We start from the raw sequence: 23,672 nt of genomic DNA on the forward strand, positions 1-23,672 counted from the left end.
GTCTGGAACTGGAGGTGTTGTGCCACGCATGCAGCGATGCAAGGACGGCGGTCCCTGCAGCAGTGGTGATGCATCAGTGTCAAGCAGATGCACCAGTTCTGATCAGCGCAACATGATCGTTGCATGGAGTTTTAGCATTTAAAGTACTTTATACCCACTTCCAAGGATCCAGGACTGGACTGGCATCCCTTGGCAGAGCAAGATGTGCAGCAAGTAAAGTCCAGGTGCTGTTGTAGGTGGCTGAGAAGTCTTTGATGTCCCTGAGACTTAGAACAAGGGGCAACCCAGCATGAAATTGGAGTCAATTTGTGTTAAAGGGAGATGAGTCAAGTCCAGCTTCAGCAGGGCAGAGTGTAGCTGGCAGCAGGGCATCACAGCAGAAAAGCTATTCTTCCAGTGCAGCAATCCAACAAAGTGGCAGTCCTTGTATTAGCACAGCAACCCTTCCTCCTGGCAGAGATCTCCACAGGTCCGGTAGTGTCTGATTTGGTTGGGTAAGAGACCCAGCACTTATACCCAGTTATGCATTTGAAGTGGAGGTGAGTTTAAAGAAGGATTTTAAAGTGCCCAGGTCTGGCTCCAGGATCACCACAGGATGTTATTGATGGACACAGAACACAGCCTATTCACATGTAAATGATCCATCAGGGTGTGGCAGGCCACTCATTCACACCTAAGCTCCCTTTGTGTGTGGCTGTCTAGAGGGAATGCACAAAGTCCAGCTGTCACCCACCCAAGATGTGTATTGGAAAAAGGATGGATACACACAGGGCCATGAGCAGAAAAACAACATTTTTCTAAAGGTGGCATTTTTAAAAGGGTAGCGATAAATTCATCTTTACTAGTGAAGAGGATATATCATTACCAATCCAATGATATGAAACATGAGAGAGCTATTCCTTCTCAATTAGCAATTACGACGTATAAGTGTAATAAGGAATTCCCAATGTTAACCTATGCGAGGGGTAGGCCTCATAGTGGTTAAATCGAATTTGGGTGTTTGTCACTATCAGGACATGCAAAAATTAAAAGTGCTATCACATCTGGCAAAGAAAGACCTGAGCCTTAGATTCTCCCTGAGTTCTCTTGCATTGTCAAATCTGTCACTCCAAATGGGCAATGTAGTGAGAGGGTTGATCTAAATCCTGGCAATATGCATGTTACCCCTCATAAAGCCAAAGGTTATGAATCAAGGTAAGGAGTTTAATGCATTTTTTTGCCCAATAAGGTTAAATATGATAATAAATTCATCTCTAACCCCATATTAGTTGCCTCACCAGAGTCATCAACACTATGGAAGAAATCCCAGTTTAACACAGTAATACCAGAGCTTCCTTCCTAGAATAGTGAGACTACCCACATCATGTTTTACATGACAAATGTGCCAAGACTTAAGACTGAGAAAAGGGAGTCCACTGAATCTCCAGTGAATAAGGTGTCTCACTGGATTAGACACAGTAGGGATTGTCTCTCTATCATTCACTCAGACATTGCTATGGCCCAACACGTGGCGGCTCCGATGGAGGAATAGGACACAATAAGGTTAACACTGAAGGATCCTACATTGGCCAATGAGTTATTAGCTTTGGAAGCACACTAATGTCCACCTTCAGGTTCTTTGATTTAATTTAAGAGTGCTACAGGGTTTTACTCAATATGGAAGCATCCCTTTATTTCTATTAAAACCACTTGCCGCTTGACTATCAATGATCCCAGAATAACCATAAAAGAGAATGTGCAGAATACAACATGGCCGGTTAATCGTCCAAACCTAGCTACTTCTGACCTGAATGAAATAATTTAACTAAGGGAAGAGTCTGCTTCCAGACCCGCAACCCATGCCCATAGCATCCAACATTCCCTACTAGCTGCTAGTACTGCCACCATGCTATCCACGAGAGCCCTAAGGTCTGCGGTAATAATTCTATCCCTAAACAGTAACCAAAATTCCCCATACCCACTCCAACCTCAACCTTCTGAAAATCTACTCCATTGAAGATACACCTAATAGCGACCTCACCTTCATAGGCCTTAAAAGGGAACTCCCAGATGGTAATCAAATAGGTAGCTGTACTACCAGTCCCTTTAAAATCATCTAATGGAACATTACTGGTATGAGAGGAAAGATGACAGACGGAGAATAGGGTAATTTCATTAATGGGCATTATATTGTGCTAATGCAGGAGACGTGGGACTTGGAGGTAGTCTTCCTGCAATGTTACTCCACATCAGTAGCAGCCCGTGGTGGGAGTGCTGCTGGGCACTGACATGGGGCGGGGGAGGGGCAGGGTGGGGGGTAGTCAACTATGGATTACGGCAGAATAGAGGTAAGTAAACATATAAAAAAAAAAAAAATTGTTGCGCGCGCTGCATCGCTAAATGCGATGCAGCGTGCGCAACTAAATTCGTTTAATTTATTTATATGTTTACTTATCTCTAATCGGCTGTAAACCATAGTTTACTTAGGTAAGTAAAATATAAGTAAATAAAATGAATTTCATTGCGCGCGCTGCATCGCCAAATGCGCTGCAGCGAGCGCAACGAAATTTGTTTCATTTTTTTATATGTTTACTTACCTCTAATTGGCCGTAATCCATAGTTTACTACTATCCCACCCTGCCCCTCCACCGCCCCATGTCAGCGCCCAGCAGTACTCCCACCACGGGCTGCTTCTGCTCTAACTACAGTACAGAAACGGTCCCCTCTAGGGTAGGTTTCCCATCTGGGTGCCTCCTAATTTGGATTAAGACCATGCCAGGAGTTTTAGTTAGATGGATTCACACAAATAATAAGGCTATTTTGGGCCTATATATTAGTGAACCGAAGTCCTAGCTAACTATATTTAAAGTTTATAATCAATCTGTGAATCACCTACCCTAAAACTCTTAGCCTTTCTTCTCAATTAGACCCGGGACAATGTCCCGATTCTTGTCGCTGGAATTTTTAATACTTGCTTTGAGCCACTTGATGGCCTGTCATTGATCACAGAAGGGGAAGATGAAGCTATGGGAGTACCAAAACTGAACACCAAACTGCTTAGAATATGGGGGCATATTACCAACAACTAGCGATAATTTTTGTCTCTAACTTGTTTAGAGACAAAAATTATCGCCGCACATCGGCGATTTTTATCGCAGATTAACCTTGCTATTAACAAGGTTTATCGCAAATGCGATAAAAAACGGCCGAAATGCATGAATATCGCTGAAAAGTCAGCGATATTCATGCATTATCGAGCAAATGCTCTTAGCCATGTTATCCACCTCCCATTGGATAACATGGCTAAGAACTGCTCAGGGCAGGTGTTAGCTTTTGGAGATATTCGAGCTTAGCGCGAATATCTCCAAAAGTTGGTAATAGGAGATAGCGATGTTAGGGACTGTTTCCAGTCGCTAACATCTTGGCACGCCCACTTTGCATGTCATTAGTGATAAATATCACTGACATGCAAAGCGGGGCCCAAGATGGTCGCTATCTCCTACTAGCTGTCACTAACTGGTGTTAGCGACAGCTTGGTAATAGGGAGATAATTTTATCTCCGCTTTCTTGGCTTTTCAAGCCAAAAAAGGGGAGATAAACCCCCTTGATAATATGCCCCATGGTCTTTTGTGGCAATCCAACTAATGTCACTTACACTGTCCTTTAGGCTGCAAGCTTGTAATGTTAGATTTGAGGCAGACATTCCCCCTGCTACCACCTTCTCAAGAGTGTCCTACAAGAGTAAAATCAAGTGCACCTTGCTAGATATTGATTTGTGGCATTTAACCTTAGATTTTGAAGTTATTGCCCAAACAGAAAGGGATCATAAAGCTCTTGTCCTGTCATTAGATGAAAATCTGTTCAAATCCATGAGAAGAGTAATCTCACATTCTGTAATAACAAAGTCTCTAAGAAAGAACAGAATGGTAGTAAAATGTTCTAAGATTAGCCTTAGCCCTCAGAAAATTGTTCAAATATACACCACTTTCAACACCATATTATGCCCTTTCGCAAATGTCTCTAAAGATGAAATTCCCCTAGGCAAGCTACATAATGCTCTGTTCAATGCCCTACATTATCTATGTACAACAGCCGGAAAGGATGTCCTTCCCTGGTATAGAAGGGAGTGTCACCATGCCAAGGAGTCCCTGATAAGTGCCATCAAAGCAGACGACCGTGACCTAATCTGACAACAATGCGCAATATATAAAAACATCACTACAATCTCCAAGCGGAATTGATAGATTCAGGCTGGTTAGCCTTTATTGAAACCCTTAATAATGAAGATAACCGCCTCTTCTGGCAGATTTTCTGTCATGGTGATGCAGTTTCTAAGAGCTCCATTGAATGTATGGTGCAACCTCAGCAGTCAGTAGATCACTTCACCAGCCTATACACCGCTCCTATTTTGCCAGTTCTCCCTCATGCTGTATATCAACTACTCTGCCTAGAGAAGATGAGCTCAAGCAATTCTCATTGAGTGAGACTTTATTTGCTATAAATGCTCTTCGCTCGGGCAAAGCGCTTTACCTGACAAAGTCCCAGGTGACCTCTTCTGTTCGAATCCTAAAGTATGGGGTCCCTATATCAATGCCCTCTCAAACACAATATATAGGAAGGTGAAGACATACCTCAATCCGGGTTGGCAGCTGAGATCATTCATATTTTTAAAAAGGGTGATCGGACCTCTGCAGGCAATTACAGGCCAGTAAGCTTGATTGATAACCTACAAAAGGTTTTCTGTCTCCAGACCGTATCTGGAAATTAAGACTGGATGGATGACAAAAACATTATTTCCCTGTATTAAGATGGAATCTACTTGAAAGTGAGCACCATGGATCAGGCTTTGCGTTTAACCCGTTCCGTGCGTCAGACAGCCCCCGGCCATCTGACGTCACAGTGGGCGTGTGCGGAGGACAGCCAGGGGCTGTCCGAAACATGCACACTCCTTAAATCATCCGCACTGCTGCGGAATTCGTGCACCGGTCAGTGCGTTAAATGTCTTACTGTGGAATTATTGGCCCTGTCAAAAGATCACTTGAATATTTCCTTTGTTGATTTGAGGGCTGCTTTTGACATGGTCCCAAGAAGCCTACTGTGGTCATCACAGACCAGTATGTGTATTGATTCAAACCTACTAAACACTCTAATCAGATTGCATGAGAAGGTCTATGCCCATGCAAGGTGGGGAGCAGGGGGAGCTAACTGATCATACACCCATTGTTCGTGGGGTACGACAGGGTTGTGTTCTTGCCCCAGCTCTGTTCTCCCTCTATATCAAACCTGGTGGGTTTCTTCCTAAAAGGTGCTCCTGATTGCCCAAAACTGGGGGGGGGTGCTTACCTTTCCCACCTTTCTATTCACAGATAACACAGTGCTACTCTCCCTCAGTCCCAGGGGTTTGTAGAGTCTATTTAAAAGCTTTGCAAATTATTGCATCTCAAGAGGTCTGGAAGTTAACACCTCTAAAACTACGATTAAGATTCTTAAACCACAAAAAACTTTCAACCAGTGGGTTTATATGTGAGGAGCAGAACTCCAGCACATGGACCAATTTGAATACCTGGGGTTAGGTACGATAAAACACCCAAATGGAAGGCCCATCTTCTAAAATCACTGTTTTGTCTACCACAAAGTACTCCATGTGTCCGCCTTTCTTTGACACAGGCCTTAAAAGAATGGGGGGCTTTTTAAGATGAGATCTATATTTTATTGGGGTAGAATATGGTCCACCCTCAAACTAGCTAAATACAGGTCTACCTTTGAGGAAGTCTTATCTGTAAGGAAAAGTACCACCATACCATGGGTTAATTTCATGAAAACCCATTTGGATCTGCTAGGCCTGGGTATGCTGTAGTTTAATCCATCTCAAATAAATGAATATCAATTTTAAGGCAATTGTTAAAGAAAAATACTGGGCCTTTACCTTTCAGTCATACCATCGCAATGCAAAGCCTGGTGGTTTGACGGAGGGCTTCTTGATCTTCAGACCTGTCCCAGCACTATAATTATTTCATTATGCTTTTATTCTACCACTCTCACGCAACTTGGCAGGCTACTTGTAAGTATTTTTACATATAAGTGGCGCACCGCCAGAGAGAAAATGCAGAATTGTCCACTATGCTCCTGTCATACTGAGGACATAGCACATTTACTTTTCTTTTGCCCAGCATATACTAAGCTCAGGAGGTTCTGCTCTGCTTTAAGCACATGACAATATGCTGTAGCTTATAAGATCCTACGATCTGATTACAGTGAAGGGATGGCTTTTAATATTGGTTGGTACCTCATAGCAGTGATGTGTATAAGAAACACTCTTGGAATACTACTGTAAGCATAACAAGATGAAGCCTCATTAGATAAACTTTTTTCTAATATATGATGAACCAGCATAATATTCATGATGGGCATGTCTGCATGCACACAGTTAGTAAAAGATGTTTTAATGCATGTACTCTATTTGGATGATTTTAATATATTTACCATTTGCATATTTAATTCTCATTACTTGTAACTGCTCGCTATGTGATTGCACTACGCATAAGAACTTTGATTTTAAAATATTTGTGTTATATCTATATATTTGTTTTATGGGATGTTTCCGAAATAAACTATTTTGACTGGCAATTCCTACCTTTTGATTACACAGCACCCTGCCTAGGGCCTACCTTAAGGGTGACTTATATGAATTAAAAGGGGAGTTTAAGGCTTGGCAAGGGTTTTTAAATGACAGGTCGACAAGGCAGTGTTCAACTGCACACACAGGCTCTACAGTGGCAGGCATGAGACAGGCTTCAAGGACTACTTAAGTGTGGGGCACACTAGTAGCATTTAATTTTCAGGCCCTCGACACAGATAGTGCACCTTACTAGGGATGTATAGGTAAAATAAATATACATATTGTTAGCAAATCAAACCATGTTGTATGGGGAAAACACAGGCACTTTAGCACTGGTTAGCAGTGGTAAATTGCTCTGAGTCCTAAAGCCAGAAAAATGAGTTCATAAAGAGGAGGAGGAAGGCAAAAGGTTTGGGGTGACCTTTTGAAAAGAGCCATTTTCCAACAATTACCTAAAATAATTTTTTTATCAGGTGGTGGAAGTGGTTAAAAATTCCACCTCATCTGACAAAACAGGTGGACACGCTCAAATATCTGCTATTCAAAGGGGCTGTAAATTGATACACAGTTGTTGCAAGAAGCAACATAAAGGAAGCACATGCTAATTAAAATGTTCAGCACATTTGCACATAAAATGCCTGCTCAGTTTATCAGCTTCTAAGATAAACCTTATTCTCTCTAGAACTTTGGAATGTTGAAACCTCCATTGATGACAACAAAGTAGCTCAGGGATAATAACTGCTGCATAGACCTTCTGCTCCAACATTCCAATGCTTGAATGTGTTTTCCCTGTTTATTTTAGAACATTTTACCCATCCTCAAAGGACGGAATGCTTCAATAGCATCATAGCCCTTCTGCTTCAAAAAACAGTCCATTTGAGTGGATGTGCACTGAACACTTTCAAAAACTAGGGGAATTCATACAAAAGAACACAACATTCCATAGCTATTGCTTCCTATTTGCTGCCAAAGTATTCTGTTGTATGGCATTTGTTATTGTTGATTTAATGGACCTTATTACATTATGATGTGTGTCCAAATATAGTACAATTATTACTATAAGATGAAATTCTTTGTGGGCAGCTCTTGGTTGTTAGAATTTTCTAGTGACACAATGTTCAAGATGCTACACCCATATCACTCCACAATAAAATATTGACTGATCATGACAATGAAAATTACAGTTCTCTCTGAGTGACTGTTTCCTGCACAGCCTTTATATATTGCACTTTATTGTTATGTATGCCTGTGGCTGAGAGCTCCTAGTGTGAATAACTTGAATCAAATCCAGTAATGCACTGCTATAAGGCAGAAACAGTTGATAACAAAATCTGTTACCCCTTCCTAGGCAGATAGGGCTATCTGAGAGTCTGTCAGCCCTGCGTGACTGAAAGCAGAAAGCAGAAAGCAGAAAGCACAGTGCAAGAGGGAAATGAAGACAGGGAATGTGGTGGCGGTTGATTAAGAATGGGAGTTACCGTATTTTTTCATATTTGGGAAAGGGAGGCAGCACCTTCTTATGTATTGCTACCACATTAGTCCTTTGCCTCAGCCTAGCAGTTATAAGTAAACCCGGGTGGAATTTCTATGGTGCAGGAGTAATGGGACTAATTTAGCTAATTCTATAATACTGTTTGACTCCGAATTAGCGATAATTGCGTAATTGCTCCACCTTGCCTAATTTGGGGTAAAAAATCCTACGGCACGAGAACATTTAGTGAGTCGAGCTACCTCTCACACTTGATATTCACATTCTGCTGCATTTTGCGTTCGTTATTAGCACAAAAATGCATCCTCATGTCCATATTTGATGCAAGGGTGAATTTGGAGTTAAGAAAAAGGTGCTAAATGCCAGGAGTCATTTGGAGAAAAATCCTACCACTAGAGCACATTTATCGAGTGCTAGCTGTGGCTCACTCTTGTTATTTGTGTTCTGTGGCATTTAACGCTATTTCTTACCTGGGGTTTTTTTGCCCTAAGAAATAGCTATATATGTCACACAACACAAATAGTGGTAAACAGAGAAGTACTCTTTTTGCATGATTCTGCATAATCTGATGGAATTCTCGGGTAATGCCGGGTGCTTATGCTACACAAAATATGCAAGTTATTCCCACCTCTTGTTATAAGCAGGAGCATTTTTTGAGAGGGGCATATATAACATACAATTATAGAGGGGTAACAGTGAGTAATAGGGATGTTTTTCACCTAAAGCTTCGGTGTAACATCATAGAAAACCTGATTGATGTGCAGTTCACGGTTGCCCACCTATGATTCTATATGCATATTTATATAGGCCCCGTTGAGCAGGGCCGGACTGGGAACCAAACCCGGACCTGACTAAGTGCTCGGCTGGCCCCCTTGCCCCCCTCCCTGGGGGTTGGGGGTGTGGCCGAGCTCTTTGCCAAGGCCGGTTTTCAGCCAATGTTGTTACAGGGGCAATTTTGCAGCTATGCTGCAAAACCGCCCTGTAACAAAAGCAATCAATAGTTTGTGAAACCCAATATACCCTTGGAGGCTTAGGCAGTACAATGAAAGGTAAAAGGAGCCTACAAGGGTGCACATGTGCTGCTTTGATCCCTTGGAGGAACGCCGGTTTCCAGGCTACGCTCATTATTCGAGTAAGATTGTGCATGTTCATACAGTATTTGGAAGATAATTGCCTGTTTGATACAGACGTCTCCTTCCAAAGTACAAAGAACTGGAAAATACTTATACTATATTACAGCACTTAAAGCACAGCAGTGACCATATATTAAGTACATGGCACTAGGCTGGCTTCGCTATCCCTTAGAAGAGACTTTTTTCTCAGCTTCAGTCATCGTCCTGAAGATGGTCTAATGGACTACAGTCGAAAAGACTGAAACGTCGACTCTACCCTCTATTCCTAAGAAGTGTTGTTATTCTAGAGTAATACATATGCTCATTACGAGGTTTGTTGCCCATGATTAAGTTGGAATAGTTGTCTGGTCATGTATTGCTAGGTTAATTTGATTTTACTTCTTTCCATGACTCTTTGCTGATTGGTTTCATTTGTTTGTACTCCTTTTGATATTGCTTACTATATATAAAAATTTATATTTTCAAACTCTTAGGTCCTCCAGTGATGTCTATGCTAGGAAATGTCATTGATTGATGTTGTCTAATGACACTTTGGTGTTTGTTTCGTAAGGACTAACCCGCCGAATAATCTTAGACCAACAGAAGCTTGTTTTAAATTAAATCCCTTGTAGGCTCCTTTTACCTTTCACTGTAACAAAAATGGCCCCCAGAGGCCCAAAAACGGCCCCCACCAATGCGGCGCACCGGGGCATTCCTCGGTGCCTGCTACGGCCAGTCCGGCCCTGCTGTTGAGATGCTGAACCTCATTGCATACAGGTACCATGCTAATCTGTGCAGTTTAAGTCTCCAGACACATTCAAAACAATTTATTCTTGCATAATGACTTTAGGACACAATGTGTTAAGACATTTGATAGATAATGAAGAAAGTCACAGAGGCAGAATCAAATAAGATCACACAAACACGCCTAAGAATGTTTTGTCTCAAATACCTCATAATAGGTGTCTCATATGTCCTTGATACATGTCTTATCCAATGGGAATACATTGCTGTTATACTCTTACTCTATCTTTTAATTGGACATAAATGGAGATTGATTCAGCACTGGGACAATATAGTTGGCTAGAAATACTAGTATCTAATCCTTGTATATTCATTTTTTAAATTATTCTAACAAGCTACTGACACATTAAAGGAGCATTATGTCACAACTGACTTGGGCTAATTAGAAAATCATATGAAATAGGTATAACCAGAAGTCCCAACATCTTGGGAAGTTCTTGGACAATTATGCAAATCTTCATTGTCTTTCATTGAGTAGTGCAAGAAATCAACGTTACCGCATTTAAGATGTCTCCTAGATCAAAAAATAGAAGAAACGACTCAGAGCTAAAATATACCATTCGTAAAATTGAAGGAGACAGCACATTGCTTTTAGGTGTGCAACCGTTTTATGAACTGGGCGTCTACTTGGCAGAAGTTTGAATCTTGTGCAAGTTGGGACCACAACCCTGGTCAGGGTAGTAGATACACACTTTAAATTAACCTGTGCTCACCCTCTGGCATCTTGGCACAGAGCAGGCAGGCTTAATTTAAGAGTGAATAGGCAAGTAGTTGTGCAAAACACACATACACACACACAAACATAATGAAAACACCATAAAAAGACTCCACACATTTAGAAACAAAGAATTTGTCTGAGTAAATCAAGACCAAAATGACAAAAATTCAATTAGCAGAACTGGAGTTATGAATTTTTAAAGAATAAACTAAAAATAGTGCTTAGAAGTCAACAGTGCTAAAAGGTTACTTGAGGTCATGCTAGACAAAGACAAATTAAAAGATCAGGTCGACAACAATCGAGGGCTGGCCCACAACAGGACTCGGACAGGTCCCGCTGACAAAGTACCTTGGATGGAGCAAAGCAATGACATTGAAGGCTCCAGGCAAGGAGTCGTGGAGGTGCCGCATCTTTGTCAGTCCATTGATGGAGGCGAGTGTCAGCACCAATCTGTGCAGTTGATTGAAGCTTTGGTGTCAAACCAATTTTCAGGCACTGCGTCAATGTTGAGTCACACTGTCCGTCGGTGTCAAGCTGCACCGGCAGTAGAATTTCTGTTGTTGAGCTGCTGCTGCTTCTGCATTGAAGGTGATGCAGCAGTTCGGATCGGCGCATATCTCCTATTGCATCAATGTTGATGTTGATAAAAAGCTTCAAGAACCCACTTCTAAGGCCAAAGATTGGAGGGACACCTCAGGCAAGGGTAGGACTCACAGATGGCATAGTCCAGCAGCACCAGAAAGATTGTAGGGAGTGTTTTGTGTCCCTGAGACTTCAGAAAACATGAGGCAAGCCAGCAAGCCAGCAAGCCAGCAAGCCAGCAAGCCAGCAAGCCCTTGGAGTCACTCTGAGTTCAAGTGAGAGGGATATATTCATTGTCCTTGTCAGAACAGAGATAAACAGACTACAGGGCAGCTCAGCAAAGCCGAGAATCAGTTCCTTAAAATGGTCAGTCAAGGCAAAGTGGAAATACTTATACCACAGCAGTCCTTACCCTACCAGAGGTATTTCCAGATCCAATAGTGTACTGATTTGATAGGATCCCCGCCCCAGTGCTCATCCCCAAATGTGCCTTTGAAGTGGGGGGTGACTTCAAGGCAGCTCCTTAGAGGACACAGGGTCCCTTTCATCCCAGCCCTGTCTGCCTGGCTATGTGTGTGTGTGGGTTAATCAGTCTCTGGCGTTGGGACAGAACACAGCCTATTCAGATGTGACTGTGAGCTCTCTCTCTCCCTTCCTACCCAGCAAGGCTATCTTCTGTCTATGGCTGTCTAGAGAAAATGCACAAGCTGTAGCTCACACCAAGCCCAGACATGTATAGGAGACAGGCTGCACGCACACAGAGCAAAATTAGGAGCAGAAAAATGTCCACTTTCTAAAAGAGGCATTTCTAAAATATTAATGTCAAGTACATCTTTACAACAGAAGAGGATTTATCATTGCCATTTCAAAGATATGAAACATGATTTAACTACTCCTTTCAAATCAGCTTTAAATTCCCAATGCTAGCCCATTAGAGGTACAGGCCTCACAGTAGTGAAAACCAAATGTAGCTGTTTAGCACTACCAGGGCATGTAAAACTTAAAACTACATGTCCTTCTACTTACACCTCACCCTGCCCTTAGGGCTACCTAGGGCTGTCCTTAAATATGACCTATGTGTAACAAAAGGGGTGTTTTTAAATGGCAAGTCTAAGTGGCAGTAAACAAGACACACAGGCCCTGCAACAGCAGGCCTGAAACAGGTTCGAAAGGCTACTTGTGTGGGTGAACAAAGCAAAACCAAAGGGAGTGTTGAACATTGCAACAATCACCCCCAGTCAACTGATCTGGGGTTTAATCCATCATCATTCTTTAGCTTACTCCACCGCCCAAGGTCAGACATGGCCTTTGCAAATCAGTCTGACCCTGTGCCTCATGGGAACAGTCCAGCCCAAACTGCCAAGCATGTCTTCCCTGGACCAGAAACAAGCATCCTGGGACAGGTTTCTGGCTTAAGCGGGTGGTACAACCAGTGCTGTATGCTCACTAGTAATATTTAAAATTACAGGCCCTGGGTATATGGTATAACATTTTCGAAAGGGACTTACAGGTAAACTATATTTGTCAATCAGGGACACACACAGGTGCAAGTATTTATTGTTCTCCATTAAAATTCCTAATTCATCTAGCCACTTCAATGAGATCCTTAAGATTCTCAAAGGAATCACAGAGCCCTACACAGCAATGATCTGGCAAGCTTCTTTCAGAAGAAACTCATGGATATTTATTCTTCTTTCCCTGATATACCTACTTTGGGTGTTTTCTCTTGTAATGAATCCTCTTCATATCATCAAGAGGGCCTTCTCATGTTTTTATCAAATCTTACAACGAACACTGCAGAAGATCTCCACATACAATAAAATCAGGTTCTCTTTTAGACCCGTCCCCTCTCCATATTCTACGCCAGGGATCAGAAGTTATTGACCCAGTGGTGTTAGACCTGTTAAGTCCTTCCCTCGCTGATGGGCAGATCCCAATCAGTGGAAGCATGCTATAGTAAAGCCACTTCTAAAGAAATCCAACTTTAACCCCCTCTGCCTGAGTACATATAAGCCAATTTCCTTGTCACCTGGAGTCTCAAGGCTTTTAGAAAAACATGTCAACAAAAATATTTCCACCTGCCTCGAATCTAATGAAGTCCTTTATCCTATTCAAACCTGTTTTCAGCCTCAACACAGCATCTAAACGGGGCTGCTGGCAATGGTTGAGCAAATTAGGCATTTTCTGGATCAAAAAGGATTTGCAGCTATCACCCTCTTAGACCTTAGTGCTGCCTTCAATACCATGGACCACCCAACCCCTATTCAGAGAATACCCAAGGCCAGTATAGAGAACAGAGCTCTAAAATGGCTCTCCTTTTTGGAGAATTAAACTTTCCAGGTTTTGAACTAGTCCTGATACTCAGCTAGTTTCCTACTCAGTTGCGGGATTCCGCAGGCCTCCTCCCTGAGCCCCACCCTTTTAAATCTTCATATGCTCCCCATGCCAAGATTGTGGGCTCAATGAGGTGGTCATTAGTTTCTTACACTGATGGCACCCAGTTAGTTATATCAATTTCCCCTGACCCCAGCTCTAGTCACTTATCTTTGATTCCCTGCCTCCAGGAAGTAGCCAGCTGAATGGCTGGCTCTAAACTAAAACTCAATGAGGACAAAAAAGACATTATGCTGCTGAGCAACAAATTCTGCAGCAATGTCCCTAGCCCCCTACCGGACTGCTTGAGTTGGCAACCCCTAAAAGCTTGATAAGAGCTTTGGGATGTAGTTGGACCCTAGTGTTACGATGTACCACTGACCCATACAACTTGCTGCCAGTTGTTAAGGCACCCTGAGACTGTTGAGGTAGGTTCTTAAGCTTCTCCCTTTCAAAGCCAAAGGAGTGATTATAGAAGCCCTCTTGCTATCATGTCTTGACTACAGGATCTTGGCTCACCTCATTGAAGGTTGCAGTCTGTGCATAACGCTGCCACTCAACTTTTGGCAAACATCCCTAAACATCAGTCTGCTACTGGGGCTCTTAGGGAATCCATTGGCTTCTGGTGAAATGTTAAGTTCAGTTCAAGACCCTATGCATCATGCATGAGCAAATCATGAAATTGGCCCCTTACTGTTAAGACCTTTAGCCTCCCCATGCCTGCCTGGGATGCCTCTCAGATCCTCCACCCTCAATTTACAGAAGGTCCCAAAGATCTGTAGGTCATGATGTTTTGGCTACTCCACTTTCTTTCTGTTGCCTAAAATCTAGAATTCCCTACCTCAGATGTTCCTTTGTACACACGTTTTAGCTAGTCTGAGTTACACTCACTTCCATGCTTACTAAAAGGCTCCAAAAACAGCTTAATTGACTTCATAAGCTCCATTTGTCTTGAATTCATGACTTGGCCCTTATCCTGGTTTCCTAGAGTTCAATCCTGTTACTACTCAAGCTCTAAAAGCCTTGAGGTTTCCTAATACCTCTGTTGTGTACCAATTTCACCTCTAATAATCTCTCTCACTGTTCAATACATTTTAAGAAGATCGGTTCACCTGTGGCTATCCTGCAAACAGGTGCTATGAGCCTTTCTCTGTTGGGCTCCTTCTTCATTGCTTTCTGAATTATTCCCAGAATTCCTGCATATTATATTTCACCAACCACAGACTTCTTTGAAATAATGATTTACCACCTGGCTTCCCTTTGAGTTTTCAATTGATGTACATGAAAAAGTGTTGCTCATTTAAGTTTCTTACCCTCTCTTTGCTCCTTAAAATTGTCTTCTGAAAGTACATACATTACAGCAGCTGCAAGACAACAACACTCATATGCTGCATTCTAAATGTGTGTGCCCTTTCTCGGCAAACACAGAATCCAAGCCCAAACAATCACACTCCATAAACCAATATGTTTCCACTCCCTTGTTTTAATCCATAATACAAACTCTCGGAGAAAGACAAGGTCTGTGAGTCCCAAAATATAGTAAGGAATGACAATATGGCAATAGTGACCACAAGTGACCACACACCAGTTTGCATTTTGTTTAATCTAAGGGCCTCATTTCTGAAAAGTGACGTATCAATGCATGAAAACAGCGATGCGTCACTTTTCATTGCGCCCTCATTGCGACATGCTGGTTGCGTCATATTTACAGTATGATGCATAATGTTGCAAGGAGTAACAGATACGTCAGTATTTCTGACATGTCTGTAGGCGGAAAAATGACGCATTGCTGGAGTGTGTCACAAAAGTGACGCAACTTAGCAATGGGTCATTTCACATTGGCAAGTCCCAATTCAAATTTGCCTGCGTCTGTCTTACGCCTGCTGTGATGCAGGCGTATGATATAGAAAAATTTGCATCCTGGAAGTGGTGTCACTTCTACGAGCCTTACTTGCGTTGGAACGCCACACCTGCATACATTATACCTGGTGCAGGTATTATGTGGCGCAGGGGTATACAAAGTGGCGCACCTACCTAGATGCGTCACTTTGTAAATCGCAACATGGCACCATTTTTATATATTTCATGTATTATACTCACAAAGTGCTGCGGGTCATGTCTTAGCCCCCAGCTTTTTAATATATATCTAACCCCGCTCATTTACCTCGCTGAACAACTGGGAGCAAAAATAATGGCCTACGCTGACGACACTCAACTCCTGTTCACGTGGCCCAAAAACAACCTGGATACATCTGGAGCCCAAACCTGCTTGTTATCTGTCTTTCGCTGGCTTGCCCTCGCCCAACTAAAATGCAACGAAAGCAAATCTGAAATCCTGCTATATGGCTCCTTCCCAGACAACTTTGGCCGCCCAATCTACCATGCCCCAAATCCATCGGAGGCCCTGCCAAAAATCTTCGAGTCTGGTTTAACAATGACCTCAGATTCGAGGATCATTTAAAAAAACTTACCGGGATCTGCTTTTCTACACTTAAAACTTTATGCAGGTTCTTCCCACTCCTCCCGAGAGCGGCCAAAGAGACCGTCATCCGCGCCCTCATATTATCCAGACTGGATTACGCAAATGGCCTCTTCTGCGGCCTTCCTGCCTATCTGATCCATCGCCTCCAAGTTATACAAAATGCCGCTGTACGGCTTTTGTTTAATATTCCAAAAAGTTCAAGTGTCCATCAACCTCTCCGCACCCTACACTGGCTCCCAGTTGCCCACAGGATTTTATTTAAAATCCTTGTCCTCGCCTATCGAGCTGTCCACCAAGCTGGCCCAGTCTAACTGAGGAAAAGATTCTCCCTATATGTTCCCAACCGCCCCCTCATCCCTTTCGCGCCAGGATACTATTTTCCTAGTAACAGAGCGCGCTACAAAAGCCTCTAAAATAATAATAATAATGTATCCTATTTACAAAGCATCACTTACAATACTGTTTACTCTCGCATGAAATTAACCGGTAAAGTTCACTGTAATGTCCGAGCACATCTGTTTAGAGTAGCTGGGGTGTGGGGATTAGGGCAGGGTGAGATACCCTGAATGTGTTTGTAGATGTTTGCAAGACACCGCTCTCTCCTGGGCACAATCAGAAATGTATTACAGTTTGTATCTAAGGTAGAGATCTGGAGGGAACACCCAAAAACCGGTGAGTGTGCAGCGGAAGTGATAGCTCGTGGGAACAGAAATGTTTCCCTCTTCGAGAAATTGTTTTCAATGTGTATTTGCACAATTGAGTTACAAACGCACATGCCTTAATGTATACCATGCACATTTACATGTGTAAATGGTAATGCATGTGAGAATCTGCAAGTCACAAAATGATTCCACAACTACTATCGTAAACCTGCAAGAGTACATACTCCCAGGAGGACGTATGTAATTATCTGTGAATTTCATAGAAGGAAACATATATAGTGAATCAACAGCTACACTGATTTGAAGAGCAAGTGATCTTGGAGATACACAGAAAGTTGTTTCTTTTTTCGAGAGAGCTCCAGTGGTTTTATAGTATTCATAAATGATGCGAAAAATAGCATTTTAAATCAGTTGTTTAATACATGTAACACCCTGCAAAAATGAATGCCCGGAAAACTGAATAAAGTTAAATCCATTGCTGCGCTAATTCCTTCTTGTTTTGCATGCTGGTCCATGAAAGAAATCCTAGAGTATACAACATTTTCTTGCTTAAGTGTTTTCACATGTATGTTCTCGTTTGAATATTTAATGTTGATAGATGTATTTGCTACGACTCATTTTTGAATTTCAGCTTCTGATTGCTTTTTATCTGTTATCAATTGTGTCACTTATACTTGTATTCTGTATCTTCATTTGCTTCTTTATAACAATACAATTCTTTTGAAATGAAAAAAGAATGCCAGTGTAAGTCCGAGAAATGCCTGGTTTTCATTTACACTCACATCTGTTTAATTGTTTGAGGTAATAGATAATTGGGACATTTCTATGAGGCGGCTTTAACTCATGATGCGTTTCTCTTTCTCTTGTTTTCCAGGGAAGGATGAATATATTGCAACCTTCAAAGGGTCAGAATTCTTCTGCTATGATTTGTCCCAGAACCCTATTCAAAGCAGCAGCGATGAAATCACACTCTCGTTTAAGACTCTACAGAGGAATGGACTCATGCTTCACACAGGAAAATCAGCTGATTACGTCAATCTGGCACTGAAAAACGGAGCGGTCTCGCTGGTTATTAATTTGGGGTCAGGGGCCTTTGAGGCCCTGGTGGAACCTGTGAATGGAAAATTTAATGACAATGCCTGGCACGACGTGAAGGTCACCAGAAATCTGCGTCAGGTAACAGTACAATGGATGGAAAAATAACATGTTGTTTTCAATGCCTAAAAGCACAGCAACTTGAATTCCGAACAAAGCCGCCATTTTCTAGTGGAACTTTCATACCTCTGGATTCATGTGTCTGCCAACCTTGAGCAGGGGCATATCTAGAAAGTAATGTGGGTCTAGAGGCTCTTCAAAATAGCTCTGCATACATTACTGTCATCCCTTTAAAGATAGTATTCTGCAATAGGAGGCAGTCCAGTTTTGGTACACCAAGGTCTAATCCTTTCAACGTTAAAAGGTTTCGACTATGGCTATTCTAGTTTGTATGGTCACTGCATAGGTACATCATGGAACTCAACAAATGCACATCTTCCTATTGACGACACGTTCGGCGGTACAACTAAGGTCATTTAATAAAACCTATAATTTGCCAATTGAAATGGAAAACTATTCTGGCAAAATGAATCACGTCCTTTAAAATGGTAGCCTTTAATAAAATAGTTTTCTTAAACACATTTTTCAAAAATTTCTTAGCCAACTATTTATTTTTGCATCCCTTCAACCTCCTTAATACCATAGAACAATCTCAACAATGTACTCTAGGGCACAAAACTAAAATCTGACTTACCATGTCTTCACATTTTAAAAAGTTGAAAAGAAAATAATAATTTCAAATGTCTCAAAAAGTGTCAATTATTAACGTATTTAGATAGATTGCTTTGATTTTATGTTTAAATAAAGGATCAAGGCTTTGAAAGTTAGAGAGAATCATAAGGGTATGCGGCTATTGCATGTGTTTGTGCATAGTTACTCATACATTCTTTTTAAAAAAATGAGCACAGATGGCAATATAAAAAGGAGATGTAATAAAAAAAATGTTGGAGATAGGTTTAAAATGATAAAGAAGGCGATTTTCCCAAACAAGTAGATGTTGTGTAACCAAAAAGATGTTGAGTAAAACGATTTTATGATTTGGAACCATTTGAAACTTGTATTTTATGTATTTGAGAATTATGCATTTCTCCAAATACAGTTCGATAATAAACATAATACTTTGCATAAAGTAATCCAGGTGTTATTTCCATAGCTACATGCTTATAAACACATGGTGTATAAAAAATAGCAACGTTTTACTTGGAGCTCTAAGTTCAATGAATGCAAATTTTACATTGTTTGCATATCTCTTCACACAGTTGGTGAGTATATTTCTAAGCACCCCCACTTAGAAAGCTAAGGGAATGCGAACAAAGGAATAACAAGTAACCTATCAAAGTTTTGATAAGATACTTGGAACTTGATTTCTTGGATGAAGAATCAGCTATGTAGCTTCTACACCACAAAACCTCTAAAAAGTATATTATCACAACTTGACCATGTGCCCGATTTTAAAATCTACTTATTCATGAATTGTATTTATATCTACCTTCTCCTTGTATTTGCATTTTTTACATAATAATTAACGATTACCTAGGTAATTATGCAGGCCAACACTACATTGATAACTAGTATAAAAAAATAGAACACAAATGGTTGAAAATCTTAACACTAGCAAAGGTGTTGAAAACAAGGAACAAAGGAAGCAGCTGAAGGGTGCCACTAGGTACTGTAGTGCCATGCAATCTTACAACTTCACATAAAGTTATATGTTTTGTTTTATATTATATTCTGACTTGTCAGGAATATGAAACTGAGGCCAGATAAATTTCACCTTAAAAAGAATGTCCTGAAAATAAAATCATCCACCCTTTTGAATCAGAATTGAAAAGTAAAATCAGCCAGATAGTAGACATAAACAGCTCAATCAAGCGAGATGCTCTTTGTCCCTTATTCTACCTGTAAAAATGATTTATTTGGGCTCTCTCACTCCTTGGCTATGTGTTTTTAAGGTTGCCATTTCAAAGGTCAACCTTGCCCACTACCTGGAGATAACAAAAGTATCATAGCAAAAGCTAATTACCCTCTATGTGTCCTCTTTAGGTTTACTGTTTGCCTAACATTCATTCATCAAATGCAATGGGCAAAACATGTCTTTCAATAATAATTTACAGAGAACACAGCTTTATCAGCATTTTACATATTAATAGAACAAATGGATGCACAAGGGCTAATTTTATAACCTATTTACAAATTAAAAGGTCATGGGATACACCAACTGTTTTTGCTACAAAATAATTTTGAGTCAGAATAACCCCCCTTTCACCGTCTTGTAAAGAGACTAGAGTGAGTTTGAAATGGAGACATAGATGTCTAGAAGACCGGGCAGCCATTCAGAGCTCTTGGTGCTCGTTCGTTGAGAATTAGATTTCTTACACTCACCTGCTCACTTTCTCTAAGGTTGGACAATCAGTTGTCTCTGGGGTGCTTCTGTGGAGGAGGAGAGCACTGTGTAACTGAAGTGACTGTGCTTTGACCCAGTCCAGGGCCATCTACAAATAAAAATGTTGCCACTGTTTAAACCCTCTTCACAATGACTGTGCTGCATTATAATGCGCAACTAGTCTTGAGTAAGATTTGATGTGAAAAGCAATTTCAATGCAGCTGGAAGAAGTGTGCTGCATAATATCTGGAAGCTCCATATAGCAATTTATTTATTAATTGTGTTTAGTCAAGGAATTGGCTCTGAAGGTAACTGAATAAAATACTCCAAGTAAAATCATATAAAAAAGCACTGGGTACTGTATAAATGACTTGAATGGAGACATGAAAGAACACCTCAATATGGACTCCATAAGGGCAATGAAGGGCAAGATTTGGGGGATGGCAAAGAGATATGTGGCCCAATTCACAAACTCATTTTTGCTGTTAACCTGCTTGTACAGCAGAAATTGGCTCTATTTACATCTGTCTGGAATAAACAAATGGATATCTAGAATGTATGAAAACATTTAGTATAGCGTTATAGCCCGCCGGCTATCAAAGACCCGCTGCAGCGTTAAAATCCCGAGCTGAAGGCGAGGGATTTTAACAAAGCAGCTGGACTTGAATTGCTTTGTATAGCCCTGCTATGAAGGGCTATAAGGCTATTAGAACATTCTGCTACTAGAGGACATAGCGTTCTAACAAATAAAACAAAACCTTCAGGGAGCGCAAGGGGATTGAAATCCCCTCAGGTGCCCTGAAGAAACATTGGAATGTTGGAGCTCTGGGCTTCTACGAGCCAATATAAGCCCGGAGCACTCCATTGTTTTCAATGGAGCTACCAACATTCCTATGTTCCAATACTGCATAATTGTACGCCATAATATTTAGGATTACACAGTAGTACATGAAATGCAAGGGGTGTTGAGCAGGGTTGAACAATGAGTTGTTGGACTTGAGAGTTTTCTAAATAGCCATGCCAGGAAATCCTGGAAATTCCTAAACTATTCTCTAATGCTTTCCCACCCAGAAAATTGTCAGCAATTTGCTGCAACATTGGCAGGAGTAAACCCTCCTCCAGGGTATGAAGAGTACTGGAACCCCCAACACTTCCAGGGTGTACAGAAAAAGAAGCCTATTCATGGATGTGTTTTTTTCTACAAATGGAAAATAAAAGACAAAAAAACAAAAAGATTGTATCCTAGTTACAATTTCTCACTGGGGACCTGCAATTTTCCATGATATTGCCAGTTATATTGATATAAAACGGCAACTGCCACAGCTTTTCATTTAGCCTACTGTCAATATTTGCAACCCCCAAAAGCTTTCTTATGTGCACCTGCTCAAATGATTACGTTTAGCAGATGTTCTACTTTTTTGTAAATTTTGCCAGGGTGTTCCTAGTCTTTGAACACATGGTAAGGTAGGTTCTCTTCGAAGTACAGTCAATTCTGGCAAACAAAAAATAGATAGCAAAATCCTTGGGTTCACTTGTATTCGGTGTTCATGTGCTTAAAGTTTTCCTTCGAAAACAATTAACCAATTAACTGGTGTTTCTAATCGACTTATTCGAATTCTACAGGGATGAAATCCTGGCCACCTTACATAGCTTAGCTACAGTCTAATTGTATGTACAGAGTCAAGGAATTTACGCAGGAATCTATTGAAAACAAAATTAGTACTTTTAAGAAAACCTTTTATATTGCTTCCTCTTTCAGGGGATCTGTAGGCCTCGCTATGAGACAGGGTGGGTTTGTCATGGAACAAAATTACAGATATAAGTAAATTTACATCCAAATGGAACATTGTGAAACATATCAGTTAAGACAATAGAGTACCTCAATCCCTAAACCACCTATTCATTTACTGAAATAATACATTAGATTGTTTTACATGTATCATAAGCAAAAGAATTTTAAGGGGGGAATAAAAGCAAATCCTAAAACACTGACTTCATTTATATTGATATCACTGTTAAATAATTTCAGATTATTGTAACCCTGCATGCCTCTGACTTATAGTAAATATTTTGTCTTTTTAAATAAATGCAGCTGACATGAAGGTTCTTGCTGCGGTTTACCTGTTCAATGACTAACCTAACCTCTTCTTTCCCTTCTCTGTGTCCTTATAATACAAGTTTCAAACGCTGAGGGTTACGGGTAAGGAGCCGTTCCCTAACTTCATAGCTTTAAAGGAAACTTACAGTGTTAGAAAAGTGTTTGTTTCAAAATCAAAACATAAAGGAGACACTTAATGAAAGGATTATTTACTTAATATGTGATATTAATTTAGCTGTATATCTTTTAGCCTGTTAATGTTATATTTAGATAAAATATTTTTATTACATTGAATCATTCTTCCTAAATATTATGTATTACTGTATTTTTAAAACACTAATCCTAACATTTTAGAGAGGAAATTGTTTGAACAAGCAAATTAGCTATTTTTAACCACATCCCCGTTTTACCTTACAAATGCTCCCGAAGGTCCACTTTCTAGATTTGCCTTTGCTCATGCAATCGGCTCCGATTTGATGAAATAGAATATACAGGAGCTCTACATATGTGTTTATGTCTTCATCACAGATGCGGGCATAGAAAAATCTACTAGGGCATGCTTGACAGGGCAGGAGTAGAGATCCATTAAACTTATTCAGTTTGTCAGGGCCATTTTTCTGCCACAAACTGTGACCCCAAGTTCTATCCATATAAAAATTGAAGTTTTGAGTTTGAAAAGGATTACTCCTTTGCTGTAAATTTAATAGTAGGGGACGCTCACAGATTCCTATAAAATTTGCCCAGGGAAAGTTGGGGCTCCACTGTCAGGACTGGTGAGCTGAGGAGCTTCAGGCGCGTAGACGCCTTCAGCCATTTTAGATATCTACCAGTTACAACCAGCTTAGGAAGATAAGGGTTAATGTGACCGTGTGTCTGTTTTTGTTCAGTACAGAGCTGATAAGTTATGCAAAATATTTGCAGGACAAACACTTCTGCTGTTACCTCAGTGGAGGCCTCTTTGTTAGTCTGCTTTTTTTTCTTGTAAACTTATTTTGCCCTTTTTATATGTTACTAACATGCTTAATAACTAACATGTCATTCATGGAATGTTTCATTCTACTAACCGTTACCTGAATCAAAGTAATGTACTAACATGGTAGAAACCATCATATTTTTAGAGTAACAATCGTTATTTTGTTCACAGTTTTTAATTTCCTTTTTCCCCCCTTCTCCACAAAGCACTCAGGCATTGGACACGCTATGGTAAACAAACTACATTGTTCGGTAGATATCATTCTAATTGTTTCTTATTTTGGGTTTGCCGTGTGTTTTCTTT

At 40.7% G+C, this 23,672-nt stretch overlaps 1 protein-coding gene across 17 annotated transcripts in view; it reads left to right on the top strand.

The window, feature by feature from the left end:
• The window catches only part of NRXN1 (neurexin 1), a 1,556,457-nt gene that overhangs the window by 580,803 nt on the left and 951,982 nt on the right, over positions 1-23,672 (top strand). For 9 of the 17 annotated variants that reach the window (XM_086927744.1, XM_086927745.1, XM_086927753.1 and 6 more), the window contains one exon: positions 17,695-17,996. In XM_086927744.1, coding sequence (XP_086783870.1) covers positions 17,695-17,996 — 302 coding nt within the window. Of the gene's footprint in view, positions 1-17,694; positions 17,997-23,575; positions 23,600-23,672 lie in introns of all 17 variants that reach the window. The other 8 variants (XM_086927741.1, XM_086927742.1, XM_086927749.1 and 5 more) reach the window with 1 other exon arrangement.

Source organism: Lissotriton vulgaris, chromosome 6, assembly GCF_964263255.1.
Source record: "Lissotriton vulgaris chromosome 6, aLisVul1.2, whole genome shotgun sequence".
Lineage (NCBI taxonomy): Eukaryota > Metazoa > Chordata > Amphibia > Caudata > Salamandridae > Lissotriton > Lissotriton vulgaris.